We start from the raw sequence: 19,334 nt of genomic DNA, 5'->3' as shown, positions 1-19,334 counted from the left end.
TCTATGTTCATTTATAGAAAGTGGATTTTCCCTGATACCAAAAAGATTTTTTCAGGACATTAGGAAATCTGTGATTTCATCGGAGTGGGTAACTTTTCCACACCTTAGAAAACAATTTCCTGAATTGCTGTGACCAGCTCTAGTTATCTGCTAACTTGGCTCTATTAGACTGTATGTTGACCCTTGAAAAAGGACATAACCTCTTGGTTTTGTGGGATCTTTCTAAGACTAGAAAAATAGGATCATTATGAGGATCATAGATCAAGAGCTGGAAAGACCTCAGAGACCATCTAGCCCAACTCCCTCATCGTACAGAAGAGCAAACAAAGACTCAAGGAGCACTTGTTCAAGGAGGGAAAGCCAGGATAGTTGAAAATGAGTTGAAGAGAAGAGACTCACTTTCATTGGGAAATCTTCAGAGAAAGAGACACAGAGACACAGAGAGGCTATGGCATTCATTATCTACTCACTTAACTTGGATCCAGCCAATATTCACCATGAATTTAGGAAGTTACCCTGATTTTTGTAGTCTTCAACTTTGGCTAAAGTCTAGCCAATTACTATGGTATAAGTTAGTCGGTATAAAGCATGGTAAGGCTGTTAAAGACTGCAGATGCCAGTACAAGGAAGGAGACTGTGGAATCTTTCTTTTATTACTCAGATAGGTACATCCTTTCCTCACAACAAAGACAAAGGGAAGAAGGGGAGCATATCTGGGTCCTTGGGGACTGTATCCACCTGAGCCGATCAATGATTTTGTGAATTATGAGACCAAAATAGCCATTGGCATACATATCCTTTCATTCTTCAAATAATTTCATATTTAACTGCAAACTTCTATAAAAATGTATCGAGGAGTCCTACCTTGGGGTGAAAAGAAAAACACATTCCAGGAGCCTGCCGAGATATTAAAGCTTCACCCTTCTTGTCTCTCTCATTTTGCCTTTTTTGTCTATCACTTGCCGTTCTCCTCAATTTCATCAAATCTTTGAAAAAAAATAAAATGAAGAAAGCAGATCAAAAGAACAATACTTAAATAATGACACTAAGTAGCAACAAAACTCAAGTTAAAGATAATCTTAGGTTAAATTAAGAGGAAAATAGGTTCTGGGAATAGTTCCACTTTACTCTGCCTGTGTTGGACCTCATCTGGGCTATTGTGTTCAATTATGGGAGGAATGGTTTAATAATGAACTGGAGAACCCAGAGGTGGTAATCAGGATGTTGTGAAGGGTCTTGACATGAATGAAGGGTCATAACATGAGAGGATCTACTGAAGAAACCACCTATGGGAAGTCTAGAGAAGAAAAGACTTAACCAGGATGTGAGAGCTGTCCAAGTACTGGAAGAGTTGACAACGAGTAAAGGGATGGTTTCTCTAGGGAGCAGAATCAGGAATGAGCAAAGTGCAGAGAAGTGATTCTACACTCAACAATCCTAGCCATGTAATGGGCTGTCTGGGGAGGTGGGGGGGAGGCTCCCTTCCTTTGGAGAGCTGTAAGCAGAGGACGAACACCAGCTATAGTAACGATTCGTTTTATGTCTGGGTTGGCCCACATGACCCAAAGTCTCTCCCGGTAACAATTCTGAAACAATTCTGGGAATACTTTGTTCACATGAGGCTCCGTGCTTTTCTGCTCTTTTCAATGAATCAACCAATAAATAAAATACCAAAAAGTATACAGCTACACATGAGGAAAGTCATAAACAGCATTTTGGGTGGTTGCTTAGCTTAGTTTCCAGGAAGTATGCTCAGTGGTTTGTGTATTTATGTTTATATGTTACAATCCAATAATAAAAATGTAAAAAACCATCCAGAAAATGGCAGTTACTATGTGAAGGGCTGAAATATCACACCTATGCTTAGAACACACCAACATACAATTATCATTTTTAACGAGCGGCTAAGTTAAAATGACAGTAGTAAATTTCAGTGAACCACATCTGGGTACTTTATAAAAGAGATCTCAGTGCCAATTATAGTCATTTTGAGCTCAGTTTACAGACTAGTAATTTTGAGCTTAGTCAATGTAAAAACAATGAAATTCCTTTTACCATGACAAATCAGTCCTTTCTGTATCATCCACTTGGAGATTTTTCCATCAGCCCCTATGGTAACAAGTATTTCCCTTTTTTCTTCACCTGCCACAGTTCCTTTGTCCTGCTCTACCCATTGGACTTGCCAAATTGGTCCAATGTGCTTATGAACAGATTCACTAAAAGAAAAGAATAGATCAGATATACGTTATAAACCCTAGAGGGACATGTGGTTAGTACAACAATCTGGAGAATAATATCGCACTTAAATTATGAAGTAGCATTTTGGAGAAAAATATTGTGAAGATTAGGGATACTGATTATTTTGCGACATCTGTCTCAGATCCTATTTCTTTTTTTATTTTAGCTTTTTATTTACAAGATTTACAAAACTCATGGGTAATTTTTCAGCATTGACCCTTGCAAAACCTTCTGTTCCAACTTTTTCCCTCCTTCTCCCCACTCCCTCCCCTAGATGGCAGGTAGACTAATACACATTAAATATGTTAAAGTATATGTTAAATACAATATACTTATACATGTTTATACAGTTATCAGATCCTATTTCTTTACTTTATTTAGTTTCTATTTTGATGTGGATAAAATACAGGTAGCCATGATTTTATCAGAGGCTATGGGGCAAGAGGTCTCTTTCTACCAAGGCAAATTGCAATCCCTCCTTATTAGGTCTTCATGGGTTACTATGGCCATTTTTTAAAGAAATCATCATCGTAACTAGTTGGGGTATTTTTTGGGGGGGTGGGGAATGATAAGTCTCTCTGAATTTAATTAATTGACAATCTCATCCTAAAAGATCATTCTGCTCCTGAGATCCCTTCCTCCTTAGACCTTCCATTTTACATAAGTGACCCAGGCAGCCATGTTTACACCTGCATTTTTCTCTTAAGCACAGCTTTGGACTCTGTAGCCTTTTTCTATATTATTCCCTATCTTTGTCCCTTCTCTTGATGCCCTTTTAGCTCCCTTTTATATATTGCGTTCCCCCTTTGGAACATAAATACTTTGAGGAAAGGAGCTGTCTTTTTCCTTTGCTTGATTTGACTTTCCAACCTTTTGCAATATGCCTAGATCATAATCAATGCCTATTCCTTGCTAAATACTGAAATTTAATTAATTATCATGACGTTTAAAATAAACAATAACTTTCCACAAAAAAATCAAACAAATGCACAAAAGAAGGGATAAAATTCAGCCTCAATCACCCAGGACAAAATCAAAAGAATCAACATGTAAGAAAAGAAGATGCTTTATGTCACTTTTCAGGCACGTCATATAAATTCTCTCAAATTTGGTTCTATTTTTTTTTATTTTTCACAAAAATGCAGACATAGTAAATATGTCAAAGATGTGGTGCAGTTGACTTCCCTCCTCCGCAAATGCTACAACTGATCCTGCCATCTTCCAAGAATGAGACACAGAACCAGCTTCCAGAGTTTTACTATTGTAAATAGAACTGCCAGAATTAGTTGTGTTCAGATGGGAGCTTTCTGTCTTCTCAAGTTTGCAGAAGAGTCTTCACAATGGAATTGCAGATTCAAAATGTATGATTGGTTTTGTTCCCTCTTACAGAGAATTACCTAAAATCTCAGAAATGTTTACATCAGTTTATCATGTGTATTACTATGACTATTTCTGTCCACTAACTAGATTTTGTCTTTTTTATTATAAATTTTTCCATCTGAGGAGGGAACATAGTATCATTTTCTAAAAATTACATTTTTGGCAGAAAGGCAGAAGAAGTAAATGCATTCTTTTTAGATCATGGTGCAATAAAAATTATGTATAATAAAAGGGTTGTGGAAAAAATAGACCAAAAATTCCTGGGAAATTAAATAATCTAATCCTAAAGAATAAGTGGGTTAAACAACAAATCAAAGAAATGAGCAATAATTTCATCCAAGGAATGACAATAATGAGAAAATATACTAAATCTTATGGGATGCAGACAAGAAAGTTCTTAAGAGAAATTTTACATCTCTAAATGCTTACATAAATAGAACTGAGAAAGAAAAGATCAATGAATTGGGCATGCAATTAAGAAGACTAGGAAAAAAAAATTAAAAACCCCTCAATTAAATATCAAATTAGAAATTCCAAAAATCAGAGAAACAATTAATAAAACTGAAAGTAATAAAACTATTGAAATAATAAAGAAAATCAAGAGACGATTTTATGAAAGAAATAACAAAATGAATAAAGCATTGATTAATTTGATTAGAAAAAGAAAAGAAAAAAATTACCAGTATCAAAAGTGAAAAGGGAAAACTTACCACTAATGAAGAGGAAATTAAAGCAATAATTAAGAGGTATTTGCCCAACTGTATTCCAATAAACTGACAATTTAAGTGAAATGGATGAATACTGACAAAAATATAGATTGCCCAGATTAACAGGTGAGGAAATAAATTACTTAAACAGTTCCCTTTTAGAAAATTAAATTGAACAAACCATTGATGAACTCTCTAATAGAAAATCTCCATGGTCAGATGGATTTACAAATGAATTCTATCAAGCATTTAAAGAACAATTAATTCCAATATAATATAGACTATTTGGTAAAACAGGAAAAGAATTCCTTTTATGATACAGATATAGTGCTGATACATACACCAGAAAGGGCCAAAACAGAAAGAAAAAAATTATAGACCAAGTTCCCTAATGAAAATCAATGCAAACCTCATAAATAAAATATCAACAAAGACCAACTTATCTCTAGAATAATACACTATGACCAAATAGAATTTATACCAGGAATGCAGGACTAGTTCAAAACCAGGAAAACTATCAGCATAATTAACCATATCAGTAACCAAACTAATAGAAAACATATGATTAATCTCAATAGATACAGAAAAAGAATTTGATAAAAATACAACACCTATTCCTATTAAAAACTCTAGAAAGCATGCATTATCTGTAATGGGGATAAACTAGAAGCATTCCAAATAGGATCAAGAGTGAAACAACAGTGCCCACTATCACCACTATTATTCAGCATTGTACTAGAAATGTTAGCTTTGGCAAAAAAAAAAAAAGAAGAAGAAAAAAAGAAAGTGAAGTAATCAGAGTAAGTAAAAACTATCACTCTTTGCAGATGCTATGATAATATATTTAGAGAATCCTAGATAATTAACTAAAAAACTACTAGAAACAATTAACAACTTTAGCAAAGCAGCAGGATATAAGATATAAAATAAGCCCACATAAATCATTGGCATTTCTATATATTACCAAAAAGCCCCAGAAGCAAGAATTAGAAAGAGAAATCTCATCTAAAAATAACTATAGATGACATAAAATATTTGGGGATGCACCTGCCAAGACAAATCCAGGAACTGCATGAAATTAATTAAAAAGCACTTTTCATAAAAATAAAGTTAGAGTTAAACAATTGGAAGAAAATCAAGTGCTCACAGGTAGGCTAAGCTAATATAATAAAAATGACAACTATACCTAAAACAATCTACTTATTCAGTGCCATACCAGTCAAACTACCAAATTATTTTGTAGATCTAGAAAAAATAATAACAAAATTCATCTAAAATAACAAAAGATCAAGAATTTCAAGGGAATTCATGTGGAAAAAAATACAAAGGAAAGTGACCTAGCTATACTAGATCTTAAACTATTTTATAAAACAGCAGTTATCAAAACCATTTGGTACTGGCTAGAAGAACAAAGGATAGTCTACCTCTCAGATCTATGGAGAATGAAGGAATTTATGGCCAAAGAACTAAAAAACATTATGAAATGCAAAATGGATGATACTGGTAACATTAAAAAGTTTATGTACAAACAAAACCAATGCAGCCAAAATTAGAAGGGAAGCAGAAAACTGGGGAAAAAATTTATAGCCACTGTTTCTGAAAAAGGCCTCTTTTCCAAATTGATAAGAATACAAGCCATTCCCCAATGATCAAAAGATATGAACAGACAATTTTCAAATGAGAAAATTAAAATAATTTCTATTCATATGAAAAAATGCTTCAAATCACTATTGGTTAGAGAAATGCAAATTAAAACAACTCTGAGGCCTCCCAACTCTAAGATTGGCTAATATGACAGGAAAAGATCATGATCAATGTTGGAGGGGATATAGGAAAACTGGGACATTATTGGTGGAAGAATGAGTTGATCCAACCATTCTGAAGAGCAATTTGGACCTATGTCCAAAGGACTATCAAATTGCATAATCTTTGATCCAGCAGTGTTCCTACTAAGCCAATATCCCAAATACACCTCTCTGAAATCATCCCGCTGATCGTTTCTTAATAGAACAATAATATTCTATAACATTCATATACTGTAATTTATTCAGCCATACCCCAACTGATGGGCATCCACTCATTTTCAAGGAGTTTCTAGTTCCTAGCCATTACAAAAAGGGCTGCTACAAACATTTTCGCACATGTGGGTCCTTTTCCTTCTTTTATTTCGTTGGGATACAGATCCAGAAATGGCACTGCTGAGTCAAAAGGTATGCACCGGGCATTGTTCCAAATTGCTTTCTAAAATGTTGGATCATTTCACAATTCCACCCACAATGCATTAGTATCCCAGTTTGTTGTGAAATGGTATCTCAGAGTTGTCTTAATTTGCATTTCTTTAATCAATAGTGATTTAGAGCATTTTTTCATATGATTAGAGATAGCTTTGGTTTCTTCATCTAAAAACTGTTTATATCCTTTGATAATTTATCAATTGGAGAACGACTTGTATTCTTATAAATTTAACACAATTCTTTACATATTTTAGAAATAAGGCCTTTATCAGAAACACTAGCTGTAATTTTTTTCCCCCAGTTTTGTGCTGCCTTTCTAATTTTGACTGTATTGGTTTTGTTTGTGCAACCCTTTTTAATTTAATGTAATCAAAGTTGTTCACATTGTTCTCTAGTTCTTCTTTGGCCATAAATTCCCCCCTTTTCCAAAGATCTGATAGACAAACTGTCCCTTGCTCTCCCAATTTGCTTAGAGTATCATTCTTTATATCCAAATCACGTACCCATTTTGACTTTATTTTGTGTGGGGTTTGAGATGTAGGTCTATGCTGAGTTTCTGACATATTATTTTCCAGTTTTCCCAGAATTTTTGGAAATCTATTCTTGTTTTAAAATCAACTTATAACAGAACTTCTTCCAGGCTTTCAGTCTAATGAAATTCCCACCATGACCCTTGATGATGACAGAGCTCAAAGGGGATGCAGGGATCATCTTCCCATGTTTGAATGTAAACAATTTATCCTTGTTTAATTCTTGATCATTTTAGTTTATTCAAGTTTACTTCTTAATCTTTTTCCAGGCTTTTGTATTGCAACCTCAATATTTCTCTGAAGCTGTAATCTTTTCATTAAGAATTCTTGAAAGTCCTCTCTTTCATTAAAAATCCATTTCCCCCTTGTAGGATTATATTCAATTTTACTAAGCAAATTATTATTCTTGACTGTAAACCTATAAGCTTTGTCTATAGTTTATTATATTACAAGCTCTCTGCTTCTTTATGTGGTAGGTGCTAAATCTTGTGTGCTCCTAACTTTGGCTCCTTGTATTTGAATTTTTCTTCCTAGTTGTTGGCAATCTTTTATCTAAGTTCTAGATTTTGGCTACAGTGTCCTTAGGAGTTTTAGTCTGAAGATTTTTAGAAGGTGACTGATAAATTATTTTCATTTCTACTTTGCATCTGTTCTAAAAGATGTAGGCAGCTTCCTTTTAATATTTCTTAAAATACAATGTTTAGGCTCCTTGGGGTGGGCAAGTAATAGCCTTCAAGTCGTTCAATAATGCTTTTTTTTCTTTTCACTTATCTGTTTACCAAGTTGTTTACTTTTGTTATGAGATATCTTATATCTTTTTTCTTTTGATATTTCTTGTGATCTCATGGAGTCATAAACTTCTATTTGGTCCCTTCTAACTCCAGGAAGTTTGTTGCTTGAGCAAGGAGGTATATTTCTTGTGCCAACTTGTTAATTCTCTTTCCAGTCCTTTCTTCTATAGTTTTCATTTCTTTTTCCTCCTCATTTCACAAAAAGAAAACTAAAAATATATTTTGAAAGAATGTTTTTTAATTCTTCTTTATTTCTTCTGGGAATTTCAGCTGAATTCATAATTGCCTTTTTTCTTTGAAGAATTACATTAGTAAGTTTTGAAGTCACTTTCTTCTGGGTTTGTGTCTTGAGTTTCCCTGTCACCACAACCATTCTTTATGGTGAGATTCCTTTTTGTTTGTTTTCTCATTCTTCTAGCCTGTTTCCTGACTTTGGAGTTAAGATAAGTACTGGACTCTGCACAGACCTTCCCTAGGCTGGTCCTGCTATTGTTTTCTGGAGGTAGTGAGTCTTATATTATTCCAAGCTCTCAGGAACAGCTCATGCTGAGGACCTACAAGTTTTCAGTGCTCCCAATGTGGTATAATCCTGAGCAAAATATGGTCACTGCTCTCTCTGTTCTGTAAGTTCCTGACCTGGGTTTGGGCCTGCATAACACTAGACTGCTGCTGGACTCAGCCACCAGAGTAACAGAAGTATAGGTTTCCTTTTGGTCTTGCTGCCCTGCTGCCAGGGCTAGAAGAAGGAACTGAGATGCCCGCCTTTGTTTCTGAGGTATTATGAGTCATTCTGCTACTGCTTGCTTCTAAACCATTTCCTCTTACTAACAGCCCCAGGCCCAAGACTGCAACTGCTCTGGACCCTCATTATTTTTTCTCTAATTTCACCATAAGATTCAGTCTGGTGCATTTTCTAGATTTTTTTTTGGATCTTTTTTAAGGGGTGAAGTGGGTACTCATTGTATTTCTTCCAGAAGTTATCCTCTCCCCTATTCCTTTCTCTGAAATTATTTTTCATGATTTATCTTCATTACTTCTTACTAAAATGTGTTCTCCAAATCAACCAATCAGCCCTTCCATTTCTCCTCTTATTTTTAAGTTTCTCATTCCTTTGGTTTTTCCCTCCACTTTAAATTCTGTTATATATAAACAGGTTAGGATTCCTGGTTGGGGGATTCAGGTCAGACTCAGAACTTTGATCTCCAGCTCTAGCAAAGACCATTCAAGTTCCTGGTCTAATAAAACCACTAGGTGAATGCTGGTCAGTGTAGGCACTAGGCTTCCAAAAGTCCAAACGTCAGTATATGCCTTGAATTCATGTGACTTTCTGTCCTGCCTCATAAGATTCTAGGTGAGATCTCAAATACTCCTTTGACCTATTTATTGTCCATAGATTCATTATCTTCCACCCTGCATGATATCTTCTCTATTTTCTTAAGATATATTCAGATGAATAAACTAATCAGGGCAGAAATTATTCTATCAAGTTCAAAAACCCAATTGCCAAATGACTGAGCAATCTAGCCTTATGGGCACTGACAGAGTGGGTGACACCTTCTACCTTTTATTTCTTTAATGAGTGCTAAGAAGGATTGGCAGAGAGAAATATAAAATATGTATTATGTATCTGAAAACTTTCTTAACCTGAGTACCTCCTTTATTTGGGATCCTAAATGCTGACTCATACATTTAAATGTAGATAGAACAAACTTCTGCTGTAGAGAACTAAAAGTAAACTCTTCCTGGAATCTCACCTACTGTCCAGGACAGGAATACTGTTCTTGCTTTGTACATTATAGATGGCTATGGTACCATTGTAGAATCCAACAGCTAGAAGATTTGGGGATGATATAGAGAAATCCACAGATGTCACCCCATGGAGACTCGGATAAACACGTTCTGGCCACTGAGCAAATGAAAACAAGGCTGTGGTTAACACAATTCTTATCACTAAACTACTAGCTGAATTTTAAAAAATTGGTAGGTGAGCAATTGCTGCAATATTTTAAATCGTATTTTTAAAAAATTAACTAACACCTATTTTTTTTCTTCTTTCCTTCTCACTTTTTGAAAAAAAAAGAGAAGGGATAGAAAGAAAAGAAGGAGGGAGGAAAAGGAGAAAAAAGAGAGAAAAAAGGAAGGAAGGAAGGAGGGAGGAAGGAAGGAAGGAAGGAAGGAAGGAAGGAGGGAGGGAGGAAGGAAGGAAGGAAGAAGGAAGGAAGGAAGGAAGGAAGGAAGGGAGGGAGGGAGGAAGGAAGGGAGAAGGGAGGGAGGAAGGAAGGAAGGAAGAAGGAAGGAAGGAAGGAAGGAAGGAAGGAAGGAAGGAAGGAAGAAGGAAGGAAGGAAGGAAGGAAGGAAGAAGGAAGAAAGAAAGGAAGGAAGGGAGGGAGGAAGGAAGGAAGGAAGGAAGGAAGGAAGGAAGGAAGGAAGGAAGGAAGGAAGGAAGGAAGGAAGGAAGGAGGAAAAAAGGGAGGGAGGAAGAGAGGAAGAGAGGGAAGTAGGGAAGGAGGGAAAGAAGGAAAGAGAGGGAGGGAGGGTTAAAATGAAAGGAGGGAGGGAGGAAGGGAAGAGAGGGAGGGAGGGTTAGAAAGAAAGGAAGGGAGGAAGGGAGGGAGGGAGGGAGGACTCAACTACTATCTGCCTCAGTATCCTTAATGGCAGTACCTGCCTCTCAGAGAGGTTGTGAAGATCAAATGAGATAATATTTGAAAAGTGCTTAGCATATTTTCCGGCACATAGTAGGAGCTGTATAAATGTTTACTCCCATTTTCCTCTTGTATTATTATGAAATAATAATGAAATATACTAATCCAAATATCAAAAGTAAACAAAATGTTTTAGAAAGAGTTTATAGACCTTAGGTTAAGAATATGTGTATTTTAAGATCCATAAGGAAAAGGGATTCTTGGGTGATAGTCAGGCCATCCTGTTTAAGGATGACACTATTCTGATAACATGAACCTCACAGAGCCTCTTCAGGTAAATCCACAAGGACTCCAAAGTGATTCTTCGGACCATCCACACAGGAAAAGCCAAATGGATAAATAATATCTGTTGTTGGACAATCATGGTCAGATTTTAGCAAGTAATTTTTAGCACTAATCCATATGTATTTCATAGGCCCAGAATTAAGAAGGGAAAAAATTAGGAAAAAATGCATTACATTTGAGAAATTGTGCTGCTATTTTAAATGTCATTGTGCATAAAAATAAAATGATGGGATCAGTCAAATTTCTTTTTTGCCTCTGTTTTAGCAAACATCCTTCATACAGGGAAGGAAAATGCCATTTACTTCTTATTAGTGGAGTTGTGATAAGACATCCATTCCAGTCAGTCAATAAATATTTATGGAGCACCTCCTCTGTGCCAGGCATTATGCTAAGCACTGAGGATACAAATAGAGGTAAAAGACACCCCTACCCTTGACGAACTTACAGTCTAATAGGGAAATCTGCCTGCAAGCATATATTTACAAATTCCACAACTAGCACAGAAATAAACAATGTATTTTAAAGAAAAATAATAAAGGTGGAATTATTTCAATTATTTCAAGCTTCTAATTTTTAGAGATTCAATGATTTCAATTATTAGAGATTCAATCCTCAGAAAATTAATATAGGAAAGTCCCCATTTTTAATGTCTTGATTATAGAAATAATGACTTTTAATTAAGCGAATGAAAAATGTTCCTCTTGCTCCAGTTTTACCATAGGATTCTTTAATGACCAACAGCAAGCCAGTCCTCTCTTCTGTTCTCTAAAGCCAAAATGGCCATATCCAACAGCCAGCAGATCCTGAAAACCAGAAGGAGAGATTTAAGATCATGACTCAGATGCCACAGAAATGTGGTCAAATGCATTACTCTTTTAGAGAATTGTTTTGACCAACTACATTGGCTTAAGCCAAGCTGAAGAAGTAAACAAATAAGCCAAACTAATAAATTTTTAAAAATTAAGATAAAGATAAAAGCATATGGGCTTAGAAGTGTAATAAAATTATTGCTAATATAAATCGAAAAGAAGATACAAGTCACCTAAAAAAATAATCCCAGAATATGCTTAGAACATTTGTGTCGAAAAGTCATTCCCTCCCCCTATCCATGAGCACATGCTACTGTGTCCATACTCTGACATTTGTGTATTCAGATTTTCAGTTTCACTTCATCACTTTTATTTGAAAGTTTTAAGAGTTGAATTTGAACAGCTTTAAAATGTGTCTAGTGTCTTATTAGATATCATAGGTGGTATACAAAAAACATGTTTCTTCCAACACAAACCCATATAAATTATGTAGAGAGGAGATGTCTAATCGAAGTATACACATTTGTTACATGGGTTTCAACACAAATGATCAGTTCCTAATTTATGATAACCATAAGAAAAGACTCTGTGGGAATAAGGCGCCTTATTATGAGACTAAAAGTAAGGCAGATGTTTTGGGACGTGCCAGTCCTTGTACCCCAAAGGAGGGCAGTGCACTCCCCCAGACCCTGGACTGTGAAAACCTTAGGGAGAGAAATAAGTCTATCAATGGGCTGCCATGACACAAAACAGAAGTGAGACTTCTCTTCTGACTTCACCTTATAAGGCATTTAACCTTTTTGCTTTCAAGGGAGGGTTTTTCATCTTTCTTTGTCAAGGATAGACCTTCTGACAAGAATCTCGGGAAACCTAGGATGAATTCCTTCTCAGAATATTGATTCTAAATGCATAAAACAAAACACAGAGGATGATAAAAAAAAATCAATGTTATAACAGAACCAGGAATATATTGTACACAATAACAACAAGAATGTGTGATGATCAACTAGAAAAGACTTAGTTCTTCTCAGCGATCCAAAGAGATCCCAACAGACTTTGCACAGAAAATGCCATCTGCATCCAGAAAAAGAACTAAGGAGATTGAATGTAAGTCAACACAAGCTGTGTTCACTTCTTTTTTCTGTTTTTGTTTTCTCTCCCATGGTTTTTCACTTTTGCTCTGATTTTTCTCTTCCAAAATGATTCATAAAGCAATGTGTATTAAAAATGAATAAATGTTTTTAAAAAGAAAGTTGATGTTATTAAAATATAAGTATAATTTTTTTAAGTTTCCAGAACCCAGGTTATCTTTGGAGTCACCTCCAAGAATAGAATCACACAACTCTCTCACCTGTGTCAGTCATCAGCCCTGGCTTGGAACCTCTAGAGTGCTTGGATTCTGCTATTATCCATAAACATTAATTAGCTTTTACTCTGAGTGTGGGACCAAGAATACAAAGAGAAAAGTGAACTACTTGTCCTCAAGTGACATATATTCAACTAGAGGAGGACACAAAAAGTAAAGATGTATACAAAGTAATATTGGGATGGGGATACTAGGGGTTAAAAGGCTCAGGGAGAAACAAGCTGAAAGGCCTTGAATATGCACCAAATGGTGCTTGGAATGAACTTCTGAGAAAGACAGGAAATCCAAGGAGAGGGAGGGTATTTCAAACACAACAGACAATCTGAACCAAAACCCAGAAATGAGAAATGAAATGAGTCAAGATTAGCACGTGGGGCATCCATTACATAGAAGAAAAGAGTTTCCAAAAATGCTATGGGATAAAAAAAAAAATGGTTTTTGTAATGTAAAGGCAACACTGTTGGAATAATTTTATTGCCTTCTAAGGCAAAGTGATGCCAGTCAAATCATTTGATTTGATGTATAAATATTAGTATAGTTCTTTAAAATAAATCATGTTCTCTTGTTGTTTTACTGAGAATCTAATACAGGAGCCCATTTGAACCAACTTTCTGGTATCCCTCCTGAATGATGACTAATGCTCAAATGAAATATAGAAAGAACAGAAAAGGATAGGATAGAAAGGCTGGTGCATTAGCTATGGAAAGGTGGAGGCAGCTCCTGCAGTCTCCAACTCTCCAGGAACAGCCAAGGTCTCCAGCAGCAGAACTTGCTAGTGTTGGACAGTTCCTGGGCAGTGGCTGCCTCTACCTCCTGCTGGGAAAATGCTGGGGACACGGTTATAGGTTCCTATTTTTATGGGGTTCTAGTAGCTCCTTGGGATTCCCCCGTCTTCCTTCCCACTCAAGGCTGGCGGCCTTAATTTGAACAGCTCCATCTTGGAGGAGACTTCCCGAGAGGTGCTTGCCAACTCACCGGGTTTGCTTTGTTCCAGGCCATACTGCTCACGTTGTGCCCTTTTGTTAGGTCACAAGAAAATGACCACAGCCGTTCGAGATTGGGAGGGATGGGTTCTTCCGAAGACTCCCCAGTCTCTCCTTCCATAATATCTGTATCTTCATCTTCCTCAATCAGCTTGATTTTTTGCACTTGGTGATAAGTGTCCTCTTCTTCCATCTCCTTGCCTAAGGCACAAAAGAATTTTTAATGTGTTTATCACACACACACACACACACACATATGAACATATATATGTTACATATACATGTGGAATTTTCATGCCATGGGGGTTGCCAAAGCCCCTCTTTTACTGATTCCAACAAGGTCGTTTTACAAAGCACCTCCCCTTCCCGAAAAAATAATTAGTTGGGTGGAACTAACCAAAAGACATTTATTTAATGTGTGAATTTCTGTTCCCTCCTCCTGAAATGCAGCTTGGATAAAGAATACTCCCTGAAAACATGACTGGTGTGCGTTATCCCCACACTGTAATTAACTCAATTAAGTCAGCTTGGATATCAAAGTCACTGCTCAGACACCTGCAACTCTCCCTGAATCCAATAGGGTCCCTTTTAAGAGACAGCAGAAGCTGTTTCTATTGCTAAAATATCATTTCACTTGTTAGGTTTCCAAGAAGGACAAAAAGACTAACCACAAACTGGCAAATGTTTATACTCTATTAAAATGGGCCAGTTTGTGTAGAAAATGCTAAATGGGGCAGGGATGTGTACGCTGCTCAGTGGGTTCCGGGGCTGTGCCCATCCCTCACACAATGGACACGGATCCCTCTTTTCCCATGGTCATTTTGAAGACTTAGCAAGTTTCAAAGGCACATCTGGAAAAGGGTTCTCCTGGCTCAGGCCACTGGGAGCAGGGAAGCAATGGCCGATTGGGTAGGAAAGCCAAACAATAGCGTAGGAGTCAGCAGATGTGGGTGGTGGGAGAGACTGGACAGCGAGCCTGCAAGGAGGCAAGGTCAGCTGTGGTCAATGAGGGAGACTTGAGACACAAACACTGGAAGACGGGGGGCTGCCAGGGGGGGCTCTCAGCAGCCCTTGCCACATCCCCAAGCTTATGTACTAGACATCCCTCCCTCCCTCTGCTGAGGATGTCTCCTATTTTTTTTATTCTCTTGTTTATCTGGCTTTGTGATTTATGATATTTATTTAATAGAAGATTAGGCCATCTGTTTTAGATTTCAAAAGCAAGCTAATTTTTTATCTTTTTTTTTTCCTTAGGCAACTGGGTGACAATGGATAAAGCACTGGACTTGGGAGTCAAATTAGGCCTCAGATGCTAGCTTTGTGACCCTGAGCCAAGAAACGTAACCTCAGTTTCCTTATTTGTAAAATGAGAATAATAGCACCTATTTCTCAGGGTGGTAAGGCTCCAACGGGATAATGATGCACAATGCTCTGCAAAGCTTAAAAATACTTGAATGCATGCACGTGTGTATATGTAAACACATGTGTGTACACATATATATACACACACTTATGTATATTCTGTGTGCATGCACATGTGTGTATGTATAACATGTATGTATATGTATATATATACAATATAAATGAAAACGTGTATATATACTAATTAGCTGTTTTCCTGATCTCCAAAAATTAAGTTGTTTTTTAACTGGTACATAGGTCTTGACAGATCATTTTTCCTGTGAACCAGTATCTCTCAACAGAAAACAAAGGGGGAGATAGGGGAAGGGTCCTTCATTGAGGACCTAAAAATCCCCATTTTAAAAATCCTCTTCATTTTATATCCCTTTTTCAAAGCCTGGCCTTTGCAGACATTACCAGGGAAAATAAATATGAATATATCTTTTATTTAAACGTCTTATGATACATCACACTATACTAAAAGATAAGGAAGAAGCCATTTGAGGAATTATATAGTTATATAATTATAAACTATATAACTATAGTAGAATTATTATATATAATTATAACCTAAAAAGCTTTTTTTTTCTTTCTCCCTCAAACAATAATAACAATAGCTTGCATTTACACAGCACTTTAAGGTTTGCAGGGCAGTTTAAACAGGCCACCTTATTTACTGACTGATCTTCACAACAAGCCCATGTGGCAGGACGGCAGGTCTCGCTGTCCCCGTTGTAGAGGGAAGAACAGGGACTCGGAGAGGTTCGGGACCTTGGCTCTCACATCTAACTCCAAGTGCGTCATTGCTGCCACCATGTGAGCCTGCCAGTCTTCTGAGCCTCCCCAGTGTTTGTATCCCCAGGTCCCACGGGGGTATGGAGAAGCCCATCCCCATCACCCCACCTCTGCCCTTTCCTGGACCAGGCCCTCCACCTCCTGCCTGGTTCTCGCTGTTCTCATCTCCAAAATGGCAGCCTCGGAAGCCCCTCTGGCTCTAGAGCAGGGTCCTGCGGGTGGCTGGCACGGTGCTGCCCACTTGGGGCTTTTCCCTTGATTTCCTTGCTGACTCCTTTCTAGGAGGATTCAAGGTTTGGGGATGAGTCAAGCTGAGCATACTCCCTCCTATGCAGTTCTATGATTTTATCCAGTAATCCCATCCACATCGTGACCTTCCCCATCATAATTTTGATATGTGACAAGTCAGGAGAGGAAATTAAATAGGAAATTTGGGGAAGATTGTGGAAGCCACAGGCACCCAGAAAATGACACAGAACCTATAACCAAATGCTTAACCCTAGTTTTTTGATAAGCTATTGTAAACAACCCAAAAATTAGAAGGAAAAAATTCAGACTTCTCTGCAATAAAGGGAAGGGCAAAGAATTTATGAGGATTTTCCAGATGGGGGACTGCCATGATGTGGAAGGGATGACTACTTCTTAACAGATTTTTGGAACACTCTGGATAAGTAGGGAATATCAGAGAAAATGCATTTTCTCCTGCAGGAATGAAACATAATTATCTATTTTTTTTTAATTACCTAGGATAGGAAGCTGTCGATAAGCTGCGAGCTTGGGCTGAAATATATTTTCCATGAGAACCCTCTCCATGAAAAATAAATCCTCTTGAAATTTCTCTGACTTGAATATCAATTCTGAACGATCTTCCTCTTCCTCGTGAATTTTAGCCATAATGAGGCTTTCGACATCGATCGTAGAACTGGTTTCACTTGCTGTAAAATATCAAGAGAACAGTATGAAATCGTGTTTAATGAAAAATTACCCGCAGGATGTCATTCAGGTTTAGTGAAAGCTGGTTTTCTACTTCCATGATGATGGTGGAAAAGGGAATCCTTCCAGGATTCCTAAAACATCATGAATTTTCAATTCATTTCTCAAGAGCTACAGGTAAGATTCAATGTACATGACAGGGTAGCCTATTTTTTTTTAATTGACAGGGCAGTCTCTCAGTCAGATACACAAGGATTGCTTTAGAGAACAACCAGTGAGAGAATTTTTCTTAATACTCAATTCCATCCAAAGAATCTGACTGTGAAATGTGGGGGAAGCACTAAGCCTTTAAGTCTTTATTTGTGGTTCTTGTTCAGTCACATCTGACTTTTCTTGCCCCATTTGGGATTTTCTTGTCAGAGACACTGCAGCGGCTTGCCATTTCCTTCTCCTGTTCCAAGCCAAGAAGGAAACTGAGGCAAACAGTGTAACATGATTTGTCCAGGGTCACCCAGCGAGGGAATATCTGGGGCCACACATTAGAACTTGGGCCATGAGTCCTCCTGACTCCAGGCCCAGTGCTCCAGGCCCCCTCATGGTCTCTAATGCCCCAAATGTCTACATCCATCTATTTTACTCAAAGACCCATTTATTAAGCGCCTGTTTTGTACCAAGGACTGGGTGTTGTAACTACAAATACAACTAATGACCTGAGACCTGCTTCCAAGAGGGAAGACAGCAAGTACGTGTGTAAATATAAACAGAATAGAAAAATATAAGCATAACTAGATTAGATATAAGTAAATATAAATAGAATAAAATAAAAAATATAATCATAGTGAGACTAGATGCAAAATAACTATAAATAGAAGAGAAAATATAATATGCAAAATAAGCACAAATAGAAAAGATACAATATAAGCATAACTAAATTAGATATAAAGTAAATATAAATAGAATAAAATGAAAAGATATAATATAACCATAGTAAGACTAGATGCAAAATAAATATAAATAGAAAAGAAAATATAAGCATCCCTAGAGTAGATATAAAGTAAATATAAATAGAATAAAATAAAAAGATATAATATAACCATAGTAAGACTAGATGCAAAATAAGTATAAATAGAAAAGAAAATATAAGCATCACTAGAGTAGATATAAAGTAAATATAAATAGAATAAAATAAAAAGATATAATATAACCATAGTAAGACTAGATGCAAAATAAGTATAAATAGAAAAGAAAATATAAGCATCACTAGAGTAGATATAAAGTAAATATAAATAGAATAAAATAAAAAGATATAATCTAACCATAGTGAGACTAGATGCAAAATAAGTATAATAGAAAAGATATAAGCATAACTAGACTAGATATAAAGTAAATATAAATAAAATAAAATAAAGATATACTCATGGCAAGACTAAATACAAAATAAGTATAAATAGAAGAGATACAATATATAACTAGAATAGAATAGATATAACATAAGATTAGATATAAAATAAGTACAGATAGAAGAGACTAGATTAGTACAGAACAATTAAATAAGGATGTTAGGTTGGCTTGTCAATGACTAAGGCTGATGGAGTGATATTTCTAACAAGTTCCGCCAAGCTGGGGAACAAAGGCTGGGGACAAGGCCAAAACCTGGACTGCCCCCCTGAGGCTTCTCTCATCTGAGAAGCTCATTGTTTGTTTTTGGTGACCTCAGCTTTTAGTGACCATTTAATGAATGATAGGGGAGTTGGGCCTAGGTTGGTGGTGGAAGGCAGTCCTCACAACAAGCAGCAGAAAGACCCCACAGGGACAAACTAAGTAAATAGCAGATATCAACCTGGACGAGTTTGGGGCCCTTAACCTGTCCCAGTGGAATCCCAACAAAAGGGTTATGCAATAAATGTCACAGACATCCTAGCCCAGGCTAAGTAGTGCTACTAGATTACTGCTCTCTACGAGAATATCTGCCAATCTGCTTTCCCAAGACAACATATCTCACTCATTTAAGAATGGAAAAATATCTGCAGAAGCCCAGGGTTTGCGTGGATGCAGCCTAGAGCAGGAACATGCCTTGAAGAAAATGGAAATTGTTTTGTTGGATTTTTCAAGAAAACTAGCATTTAGAAATAGTAAATCCTCTTCCCTCTTCAAATCTATATAATGCTGTTTTTCTA

At 36.6% G+C, this 19,334-nt stretch overlaps 1 protein-coding gene across 3 annotated transcripts in view; it reads right to left on the bottom strand.

Moving 5' to 3' along the window:
* DNAI4 (dynein axonemal intermediate chain 4) overlaps positions 1-19,334 on the bottom strand; it is a 75,878-nt gene that overhangs the window by 12,501 nt on the left and 44,043 nt on the right. For all 3 annotated transcript variants that reach the window (XM_051999478.1, XM_051999480.1, XM_051999481.1), the window contains exons 8-13: positions 16,968-17,159; positions 14,021-14,229; positions 11,587-11,673; positions 9,635-9,786; positions 2,056-2,216; positions 865-986 (exon numbers count right to left, since the gene is read on the bottom strand). In XM_051999478.1, coding sequence (XP_051855438.1) covers positions 865-986; positions 2,056-2,216; positions 9,635-9,786; positions 11,587-11,673; positions 14,021-14,229; positions 16,968-17,159 — 923 coding nt within the window. The remainder of the gene's footprint in view (positions 1-864; positions 987-2,055; positions 2,217-9,634; positions 9,787-11,586; positions 11,674-14,020; positions 14,230-16,967; positions 17,160-19,334) is intronic.

This window comes from Antechinus flavipes, chromosome 4, assembly GCF_016432865.1.
Source record: "Antechinus flavipes isolate AdamAnt ecotype Samford, QLD, Australia chromosome 4, AdamAnt_v2, whole genome shotgun sequence".
Taxonomy (NCBI): domain Eukaryota; kingdom Metazoa; phylum Chordata; class Mammalia; order Dasyuromorphia; family Dasyuridae; genus Antechinus; species Antechinus flavipes.
This window is presented reverse-complemented; position numbering and strand designations above follow the sequence as displayed.